This window comes from Nerophis ophidion, linkage group LG20 (genome assembly GCF_033978795.1).
Source record: "Nerophis ophidion isolate RoL-2023_Sa linkage group LG20, RoL_Noph_v1.0, whole genome shotgun sequence".
Taxonomy (NCBI): Eukaryota; Metazoa; Chordata; class Actinopteri; order Syngnathiformes; family Syngnathidae; genus Nerophis; species Nerophis ophidion.
Window position 1 is genome coordinate 38605901 of NC_084630.1, and position 11581 is coordinate 38617481.

Genomic DNA, 11581 nt, shown 5'->3' on the forward strand with positions numbered 1-11581 from the left:
GGGCTTCACGGTGGCAGAGGGGTTAGTGCGTCTGCCTCACAATACGAAGTTCCTGCAGTCCTGGGTTCAAATCCAGGCTCGGGATCTTTCTGTGTGGAGTTTGCATGTTCTCCCCGTGAATGCGTGGGTTCCCTCCGGGTACTCCGGCTTCCTCCCACTTCCAAAGACATGCACCTGGGGATAGGTTGATTGGCAACACTAAATGGTCCCTAGTGTGTGAATGTGAGTGTGAATGTTGTCTGTCTATCTGTGTTGGCCCTGCGATGAGGTGGCGACTTGTCCAGGGTGTACCCCGCCTTCCGCCCGATTGTAGCTGAGATAGGCGCCAGCGCCCCCCGCGACCCCGAAAGGGAATAAGCGGTAGAAATGGATGGATGGATATATATATATATATATATATGTATGTATGTATAAATCGGTTTTAAATGACTCACAGTTCAAATAAATAATACTTTATCCACATTACAAATAATCACCGACTAATAAAACATTAAAACATCAACATTTTCTATTTTTTCCAACAAACCTTTTTTCTAACTAAATGAACGTTATTACTAAATATATTATAATTATATTTTGTTTTTTAGCCTGGAGAAGTCGGTGATTATTTCTAATGTGGATAAAATATTATTTTATTTGAATTTTAAGTCTTTTAAAACCGTTGAAGAGTTAGGTGGTAAAACACTGCACAAAAATGACAAACATCCTGCAGGTATTTTGCTAGAAAATGCGACATTTTGCTATCATTTGAAGACATTTGCGTTCAAGGCCTGTTTTAAGCGACTAAACATTCGTCAAAGATACTTTTCTTGCTGTCAAATCGGACTAAATCCTCTGGGGAATCTTTGCCATGGTGTCATGTTTTATTCAAGACCATTCCTGTGACGGCACCGCCAGCATCGTCCTGCGCTAATGTTCCCAAAATTGGACTTGAAAGTCTTCCAGCAGCTGAGTTTGATCTAGAAATATTATTTATCTTTATTTTGTTGGACTACAGTGAAGGTGTGGGAGTGTTTGATATGAAGGCTTTTTTTCGCAGCTGTCGTCACGCCTCCGTCTGTCAGCATCACGTGTGAGCGGGCACCCCTTGCACTGCAGGGTCCGTCTCCTCCTGCAGCGCCCCCTGGCCCGCCGGGGAGGTATGACGCAAGCCCCGAACATGGTCCACCTCTCCCCTGTACTCAGTGTCTGCTTGCATCAATTGTGTGGGCTGCAGTTTCTACACACTTTTAACAGGAAGGTGCGAATTATGATTGTGTGTGGGAGAAATTACAAGTCTGTTATGAGTGTGTGTTGGAGAAATGACAAGTCTTGATTATTATTGTGTGTGGGAGAAATTTCAAGTCTTTATTATGATTGTGTGTTGGAAAAATTACAAGTCTATTATGATTGTGTGTGGGAGAAACTACAAGTCTTTATCATGATTGTGTATTGGAGAAATTTCAAGTCTTTATCATGATTGTGTGTTGGAAAAGTTTCAAGTCTTTATCATGATTTTTTTGTTGGAGAAATTACAAGTCTATTATGATTGTGTGTTGGAGAAATTTCAAGTCTTTATTATGATTGTGTGTTGGAGAAATTACAAGTCTTGATTATTAGTGTGTGTTGGAAAAGTTTCATGTCGTTATTATGATTCCGCGTTGGAGAAGATTCAAGTCTTTATTAGGATTGTGTGTTGGAGAAATTACAAGTCTCTTATGAGCGTGCGTTGGAGAAATGACAAGTCTTGATTATTATTGTGTGTGGGAGAAATTTCAAGTCTTTATTATGATTGTGTGTTGGAAAAATTACAAGTCTATTATGATTGTGTGTGGGAGAAACTACAAGTCTTTATTATGATTGTGTCTTGGAGAAATTTCAAGTCTTTATCATGATTGTGTGTTGGAAAAGTTTCAAGTCTTTATCATGATATTTTTGTTGGAGAAATTACAAGTCTATTATGATTGTGTGTTGGAGAAGTATCATTCTTTGTTACGATGGTGTGTTGGAGAAATTACAAGTATTTATTATAATTGTGTATTGGAGAAATTTCAAGTCTTTATTATGATTGTGTGTTGGAGAAATTACAAGTCTTGATTATTAGTGTGTGTTGGAAAAGTTTCATGTCGTTATTATGATTCCGCGTTGGAGAAGATTCAAGTCTTTATTAGGATTGTGTGTTGGAGAAATTACAAGTCTGTTATGAGTGTGTGTTGGAGAAATGACAAGTCTTGATTATTATTGTGTGTGGGAGAAATTTCAAGTCTTTATTATGATTGTGTGTTGGAAAAATTACAAGTCTATTATGATTGTGTGTGGGAGAAACTACAAGTCTTTATTATGATTGTGTCTTGGAGAAATTTCAAGTCTTTATTATGATTGTGTGTTGGAAAAGTTTCAAGTCTTTATCATGATTTTTTTGTTGGAGAAATTACAAGTCTATTATGATTGTGTGTTGGAGAAGTATCATTCTTTATTACGATGGTGTGTTGGAGAAATTACAAGTATTTATTATAATTGTGTATTGGAGAAATTTCAAGTCTTTATTATGATTGTGTGTTGGAGAAATTACAAGTCTTGATTATTAGTGTGTGTTGGAAAAGTTTCATGTCGTTATTATGATTCCGCGTTGGAGAAGATTCAAGTCTTTATTAGGATTGTGTGTTGGAGAAATTACAAGTCTGTTATGAGTGTGTGTTGGAGAAATGACAAGTCTTGATTATTATTGTGTCTGGGAGAAATTTCAAGTCTTTATTATGATTGTGTGTTGGAAAAATTACAAGTCTATTATGATTGTGTGTGGGAGAAACTACAAGTCTTTATTATGATTGTGTCTTGGAGAAATTTCAAGTCTTTATTATGATTGTGTGTTGGAAAAGTTTCAAGTCTTTATCATGATTTTTTTGTTGGAGAAATTACAAGTCTATTATGATTGTGTGTTGGAGAAGTATCATTCTTTATTACGATGGTGTGTTGGAGAAATTACAAGTATTTATTATAATTGTGTATTGGAGAAATTTCAAGTCTTTATTATGATTGTGTGTTGGAGAAATTACAAGTCTTGATTATTAGTGTGTGTTGGAAAAGTTTCATGTCGTTATTATGATTCCGCGTTGGGGAAGATTCAAGTCTTTATTAGGACTGTGTGTTGGAGAAATTACAAGTCTATTATGATTGTGTGTTGGAGAAATTACAAGTATTTACTACAATTGTGTATTGGAGAAATTACATGTCTTTATTGTGATTGGGTGTTGGAGAAATTGAAAGTTTTTATTATGATTGTGTATTAGAGAAATTTCAAGCCTTTATTATGATTGTGTATTGGAGAAATTACATGTCTTGATTATGACTGTGTGTCTATTATGATTGTGTGTTCAAGAAGTTTCAAGTCTTGATTATGATTGTGTGTGGGAGAAATTTCAAGTCTTGATTATGATTGTGTGTTGGAGAAGTTTCAAGTCAATATTATTATTGCATGTTGGAGAAGTTTCAAGTCATTGTTATAATTGTGTGTCGGAGCAATTACAAGTCTTTACTATGATTGTGTGTTGGAGAAATTACAAGTCTTTATTATGATTGTGTGTTGGAAAAATTACAAGTCTATTATGATTGTGTGTGGGAGAAATTTCAAGTCTTGATTATGATTGTGTGTTGGAGAAGTTTCAAGTCAATATTATTATTGCGTGTTGGAGAAGTTTCAAGTCATTGTTATAATTGTGTGTCGGAGCAATTACAAGTCATTACTATGATTGTGTGTTGGAGAAATTACAAGTCTTTATTATGATTGTGTGTGGGAGAAATTTCAAGTCTTGATTATGATTGTGTGTTGGAGAAGTTTCAAGTCAATATTATTATTGCGTGTTGGAGAAGTTTCAAGTCATTGTTATAATTGTGTGTCGGAGCAATTACACGTCTTTACTATGATTGTGTGTTGGAGAAATTACAAGTCTTTATTATGATTGTGTGTTGGAAAAATTACAAGTCTATTATGATTGTGTGTGGGAGAAATTTCAAGTCTTGATTACGATTGTGTGTTGGAGAAGTTTCAAGTCATTGTTAGAATTGTGTGTCGGAGCAACTACAAGTCTTTACTATGATTGTGTGTTGGAGGAATTACAAGTCTTTATTATGATTGTGTGTTGGAAAAAATACAAGTCTATTATGATTGTGTGTGGGAGAAATTACAAGTCTTTATTATGATTGTGTGTTGGAGAAGTTTCAAGACTTTATTATGATTGTGTGTTGGATAAGTTTCAAGTCATTGTTATAATTGTGTGTCGGAGCAACTACAAGTCTTTACTATGATTGTGTGTTGGAGAAATTACAAGTCTTTATTATGATTGTGTGTTGGAAAAAATACAAGTCTATTATGATTGTGTGTGGGAGAAATTACAAGTCTTTATTATGATTGTGTGTTGGAGAAGTTTCAAGTCTTTATTATGATTGTGTGTTGGATAAGTTTCAAGTCTTGATTATGATTGTGTGTTGGAAAAATTTCAAGTATTTATTATAATTGTGTATTGGGGAAATTTCAAGTCTTTATTATGATTTTGTGTTGGAAAAGTTTCAAGTCTTTATTTTTGTTGTTGTTGGAGAAAGTACAAGTTTACTATGATTGTGTGTTGGAGAAGTTTCAAGTCTTTCTTATGATTGGGTGTGGGAGAAATTAAAAGTCTTTTTTATGATTGTGTGTTGGACAAATTTAAAGTCTATTGTGATCTTTTGTTGGAGAAATTACACGTATTTATTATGATTGTGTTTTTGAGAAATTTCAAGTCTTTATTATGATTGTGTGTTGGAGAAATTACAAGTTCTAATTATAATTGTTTGTTCGAGAAATTACAAGTCTTTATTATGATTCTGTGTTGGAAAAATGATAAGTCTTGATTATGATTCTGTGTTGGAGAAGTTTCAAGTCATTATTATGATTGTGTATTGGAGAAATTTCAAGTCTTTATTATGATTGTGGGTGGGAGAAATTACAAGTCTTTACTATGATTGTGTATCGGAGAAATTTCAAGTCTTTATTATGATTGTGTGTTGGAAAAATTTCAAGTATTTATTATAATTGTGTATTGGGGAAATTTCAAGTTTTTATTATGATTTTGTGTTGGAAAAGTTTCAAGTCTTTATTTTTGTTGTTGTTGGAGAAAGTACAAGTCTACTATGATTGTGTGTTGGAGAAGTTTCAAGTCTTTCTTATGATTGGGTGTGGGAGAAATTAAAAGACTTTATTATGATTGTGTGTTGGACAAATTTCAAGTCTATTGTGATTGTTTGTTGGAGAAATTACACGTATTTATTATGATTGTGTTTTCGAGAAATTTCAAGTCTTTATTATGATTGTGTGTTGGAGAAATTACAAGTTCTAATTATAATTGTTTGTTCGAGAAATTACAAGTCTTAATTATGATTCTGTGTTGGAGAAATTACAAGTCTTGATTATGATTCTGTGTTGGAGAAATTACAAGTCTTGATTATTATTGTGTGTTGGAGAAGTTTCAAGTCATTATTATGATTGTGTGTTGGAGAAGTTTTGAGTCTTTACTACGATGGTGTGTTGGAGAAATTATAAGTCCTTACAAATTACAGATTGTTTTTTAAGGACCTATACTGCAAAACACAAATCAAATGTCCTCTATATGACAGATTGCTCTTTTTTAAGGACCAATTGCAAAACACAGGTATAAGATCTTCTATAAGCCAGATTGCTGTTTTTAAGGACTTAAACTGCAAAACACAAGTCAAACATCTTCTATGTGACAGATTGCTGTTTTTAAGGACCAATTACAAAACACAAGTCAAAGATCTTTTATGTGACAGATTGCTGTTTTAAGGACCAATTACAAAACACAAGTCAAAGATCTTCTATATGACAGATTGCTGTTTTAAGGACCTCTACTGCAAAACACAATTCAAATTTCCTCTATGACAGGTTGCTGTTTTTAAGAAACAATTGCAAAACACAGGTGAAAGACCCTCTATATGACAGATTGCTATTTTAAGGACCAATTGCCAAACACAACTTAAAGATCCTCTATATGACAGTTTACTGTTTTAAGGACCAATTGCAAAACACAAGTCAAAGATCCTCTATATGACAGGTTGCTGTTTTTAAGGACCTATAGTGCAAAACACAAGTCACAGATGTTCGATATGACAGATCTCTGTTTTAAGGACCAATTGCAAAACACAAGTCAAAGATCATCTATATCACAAGTTGCTGTTTTTAAGGACCAATTGCAAAATACAAGTCAAAGATATCCTATATGACGGATTGTTGATTTTAAGGACCAACTGCAAAACACAAGTCAAATATCCTCTATATACCAGGTTGCTCTTTTTAAGGACCTACTGGAACAACTCAAGTCAAAGACTTTCAATATCTTAACCTTTTCGAGCTTGGGGCCCAACTCTTCCACTACACAGGAGCCAGGCCCCGCTCAAATATTAACACTGAACGAATCATCTATACTCTTGATTTTAATCCTATTCAAAGATTGTGTCACCTACTTACAATGTGCAGCCTTGTCAAATGATACGAGGGCGTGTGTTAATCACAAAGATTATTATTTATCTAACGCATAAACCTCAGGCTTAGGTCAGCCTGATTAGAAAATACTGTATGTGAAGGGACTTGTAAATAACTGACAAAAAATACATTTACATAGAGTACAATTACGGTGTGCTAAATTAGATCAACTAATTAAAAAAAACTTGTTTCTGAAATTAAAAAAATAAAATACAGCTTCACCACTTTAGTCATATTTTTTGCGCTTATGTTCTAAACGCCTTCTGTTTGTTTTAGATTGCCATCAGGGCCATACGTAGTGGAAAAGGACCTACTGCAAAACACCAGTCAAAGATCCTCTCTGTGTCAGGAGCATATTGTAATTTTTTTTTTAGGCCTATTAGCATCCTTGGACCAGAACTTTGGGTACCAGGAGTGAGTCTTGAATTGTGTCAAATGATACCAGGGCATGTGTTAATCACAAAGATAATTATTTATCTAAAGCATAAACCTCAGGCTTAGGTCAGCCTGATTAGAAAATACTGCATGTGAAGGGACTTGTAAATAACTGACACAAAATAAATTTACATAGAGTACAATTACGGTGTGCTAAATTAGATCAACTAATTAAAAAAAACATGTTTCTGAAATTAAAAAAATAAAATACAGCTTCACCACTTTAGTCATATTTTTTGCGCTTATGTTCTAAACGCCTTCTGTTTGTTTTAGATTGCCATCAGGGGCATACGTAGTGGAAAAGGACCTACTGTAAAACACCAGTCAAAGATCCTCTCTGTGTCAGGAGCACATTGTCTATTTTTTTTTTTTTTAGGCCTTTTAGCATCCTTGGACCAGAACTTTGGGTACCAGGAGTGAGTCTTGAATTGTGTCAAATGATACGAGGGCGTGTGTTAATCACAAAGATAATTATTTATTAAACGCATAAACCTCAGGCTTAGGTCAGCCTGTTTAGAAAATACTGCATGTGAAGGGACTTGTAAATAACTGACAAAAAAATACATTTACATAGAGTACAATTACAGAGTGCTAAATTAGATCAATCCATCCATTTTCTACCGCTTATTCCATTTTGGGGTCGCGGGGGGCGCTGGTGGCTATCTCAGCTACAATCGGGCGGAAGGTGTTTACACCCTGGACAAGTAGCCACCTCATCGCAGGGCCAACACAGATAGATAGACAACATTCACACACTAGGGACCATTTAGTGTTGCCAATCAACCTATCCCCAGGTGCATGTCTTTGGAGGTGGGAGGGGCCTATCCCCAGGTGCATGTCTTTGGAGGTGGGAGGGGCCTATCCCCAGGTGCATGTCTTTGGAGGTGGGAGGAAGCCAGAGTACCCGGAGGGAACCCATGTAGTGACGGGGAGAACATGCAAACTCCACACAGAAAGATCCCGAGCCTGGGATTGAACCCAGGACTGCAGGGCCTTCGTATTGTGAGGCAGACGCACTAACCCCTCTGCCACCGTGAAGCCTAAATTAGATCAACTAAATTAAAAAAATATATGTTTATTAAATAAAAAAATAAAATACAGATTCAGCACTTTAGTCATATTTTTTGCGCTTATGTTCTAAACGCCTTCTGTTTGTTTGAGATCACCATCTGGGCCACACGTATTGGAAAAGGACCTGCTGCAAAACGCCAGTTAAAGGAGCACATTGTGGGGGGGTTTTAGGCCTTTTAGCATCCTTGGACCAGAACTTTGGGTACCAGGAGTGAGTCTTGAATTGTGGAGTGGGGGGGGAGGTCACCTGGTGCGCATGCCCAGAGTCCCCCCGCGGCGCTACTGATGGTGCGCCTAATGAAGAATAATAAATCATGAAAAAAGGGGGGGAGGCTTTAGAAGGTGTGTGTGTTTGTGTGTGTGTGTGTGTGTGTGTGTGCGTGCGAAGGAGAGAGAGAGAGAGAGAGAGAGAGGGTGAGAAAGGGGGCGGGGAAGAGAGTCAGTCTGCCCCCCGCCTCAGAGCATCACCACTTGGGGTCCCAGCAGCATTCGGCATCGCAGAGGAGAAGCTAACCTGCATGCAAGACCACCGCTCGGAAACTTACTCCAACACCAAGAATCCTAAGAGAACTAGAACGTTCTTTCAAGATCACACGCTGGACTTTTTAATTTTTTCATTTATTTTTTAAAGAGGGGACGGTATTAAAAAGCCGCTCTTTTGCATGGCTCCACGTCCTAACTTTTTTTTCTTTTTTTAAGAGGGGTATTTTTATTTTTTTTTTTTTTGGAGGGGACGGTTTAACCGATCGGTACCGGCGCTGAGACGTTCCTCGTCCTTTGGACCCTGACACAGCTCCCTAAGCTGAGGAGAAGAAGAAGAAGAAGAGGCGTCGTCGTCGTCGTCATCCCCAAAATTTAAAAAAGGAGCACTCCGGGGCTCCGAGGCGCGCAAACATGATGATGATGTCTCTGAGCAGCAAGCAGCCCTTCGCCGCCATGGCCCACGCCAGCCTGGCCGAAGCCAAGTACTCGTCGCTGCACTCCTCGGCCTCCTCCTCTGCCTCGTCCACGCTGACCTCCTCGGCCTCCTCCTCCTCGTCCACGCCGTCCTCCTGCTCGTCTTCCCGCCACAGCGGCAGCAGCATCATCAGCACCAGCAGCTCGGAGGCGATGAGGCGAGCCTGCCTGCCCAACCCGCCGGTATGTATGTATGTATGTATGTATATGTATTTTTATATATATGTATGTATATGTTTGTTTGTATTTATGTAAATATCAAATCAACTTTATTTATATAGCACATTTAAAATTGACCACAGGGGTAGACAAAGTGCAGGTAAAAAACGAAAACCGAGCAAACACAACACAAACAGAACAATAAATAAATCAAATAAAATAAAATAAATAAAACATAAAAACAGGTCCATAGCAGGTGTGTAATGGGGCGCCATTGCAGGATGTGTATGTGTGTATGTATGTATATATGTATTTTTATATATATGTATGTATATATGTATATGTTTGTATGTATGTATGTAAATATCAAATCCACTTTATTTATATAGCACATTTAAAATTGACCACAGGGGTAGACAAAGTGCAGGTTAAAAACGAAAACCCAGCAAACACAACACAAACAGAACATGAAAAAATAATAATAATAATAAATAAATAAATAAAACATGAAAACAGGTCCACAGCAGGTGTGTAATGGGGCGCCATTGCAGGATGAATATGTGTGTATGTATGTATATACATATTTTTATATATATGTATGTATACATGTATATGTTTGTATGTATGTCTGAATCAAATCAAATCAAATCAACTTTATTTATATAGCACATTTAAAATTGACCACGGGGGTAGACAAACTGCAGGTTCAAAACGAGAACCGAGCAAACACAACACAAACAGAACATGCTAAAAAATAAATAAATACAATAAATACAACATAAAAACAGGTCCATAGCAGGTGTGTAATGGGGCTCCATTGCAGGATGTGTATGTGTGTATGTATGTATTTTTTGTTATTCTGCAAATTTTTTATTTTTTGTCCACTTATAAATTCGTTGATTTAATTTTGATGACCCACGTGCTCCTCTCTCTCTATTTTTTTTTTTTTGTTCTTGCCTTTCTGGAAATGTTGTAAATTGCATTGGAGGGGGGTTGAATTCCCAGCTGAGAATAACGCGCGCGTTGTATTTGCAATCGCAGAGCAATATATTCGGCGGCTTGGACGAGAGTCTGCTGGCCCGGGCAGAAGCTCTCGCCGCGGTGGATATCGTCTCGCAGAGCAAGAACCACCACCACCACCACCACCACCACCCGCCGCACCACAGCCCCTTCAAGCCGGACGCCACCTACCACACCATGAACACGCTGCCGTGCACCTCCTCGTCGTCCTCCGCGTCCTCGGTGCCCATCTCGCACCCCTCCGCCCTGGGCGGCCACGGCCACGGCCACGGGCACCACCACCACCACCACCACCACCAGCCGCACCAGGCGCTGGAGGGCGAGCTGCTGGAGCACATCACCCCGGGCCTGGCGCTGGGCGCCATGGCCGGGCCGGACGGCTCGGTGGTGTCCACGCCGGCGCACCCGGCGCACATGGCGGGCATGAACCACATGCACCAGGCGGCGCTCAACATGGCGCACGCCCACGGCCTCTCCACGCACATCGGCATGAGCGACGTGGACGCCGACCCGCGGGACTTGGAGGCCTTCGCCGAGCGCTTCAAGCAGCGGCGCATCAAGCTGGGGGTGACCCAGGCGGACGTGGGCTCGGCGCTGGCCAGCCTGAAGATCCCCGGCGTGGGCTCGCTCAGCCAGAGCACCATCTGCCGCTTCGAGTCGCTGACGCTGTCCCACAACAACATGATCGCCCTCAAGCCCATCCTGCAGGCCTGGCTGGAGGAGGCCGAGAAGTCCCACCGGGAGAAGCTCAACAAGCCCGAGCTCTTCAACGGCGCGGAGAAGAAGCGCAAGCGCACCTCCATCGCCGCGCCGGAGAAGCGCTCGCTGGAGGCCTACTTCGCCATCCAGCCGCGGCCCTCCTCCGAGAAGATCGCCGCCATCGCCGAGAAGCTGGACCTGAAAAAGAACGTGGTCCGGGTCTGGTTTTGCAACCAGCGGCAAAAACAAAAACGCATGAAGTACTCGGCCTGCGTTTGAACGCGACCCCGCGGACTCCGGGGACGCTTTGTATCATAGCTTTCCTTTTCAAATATTTCAACAACAACAAAAAATGCAGAAAAAAAAAACAACCTTCCCCCCCCCCCCCCTCCCCCTATTCGCCATCATCCGTGACTTTGTGAATAATAAGAAGGGGGAAAAACCTGGAGTCTAACCTGCCAGCAAGTAAGGAGCGAACACTTTCCGACACTTGTAAAAAAAAAAAAAAAAAATGTTTTTTTTTTTTGTATTTTTTTCCCCAGCCATGATTAATAATTTCACAGGAGTTAAAATAGAGCAGAAAATAGCAACTGAGAGCACTTGGTTTATTTATGAGGGGACGTTTCATCCGTGCTTAATGTGAGAGATGGAATAATAACTATTATTATTATTATTTTGATGATGATGACTGCCAAATATCTCTCTGTAAATGCGTCATTCTACACCAGG

General features: G+C 39.3%; 1 protein-coding gene across 1 annotated transcript; it reads left to right on the plus strand.

The window, feature by feature from the left end:
* The first annotated feature begins 8514 nt into the window (after positions 1–8514).
* LOC133538611 (POU domain, class 4, transcription factor 2-like) lies at positions 8515–11260 on the plus strand. The gene is made up of 2 exons (XM_061880262.1): positions 8515–9157; positions 10175–11260. Exons 1-2 carry the CDS (start codon positions 8912–8914, stop codon positions 11129–11131), a joined length of 1203 nt encoding a protein of 400 aa, XP_061736246.1. The 5' UTR covers positions 8515–8911; the 3' UTR covers positions 11132–11260.
* Positions 11261–11581: the final 321 nt, after the last annotated feature.

What these genes read in the sequence shown, in the direction of transcription:
- LOC133538611 (XM_061880262.1), top strand. Translation starts at nt 8,912, where the DNA reads ATGATGATGATGTCTCTGAGCAGCAAGCAGCCCTTCGCCGCCATGGCC. An exon ending in CCTGCCTGCCCAACCCGCCG is followed by an intron (nt 9,158 to 10,174) that starts GTATGTATGTAT and finishes TTGCAATCGCAG; the next exon opens with AGCAATATATTCGGCGGCTT.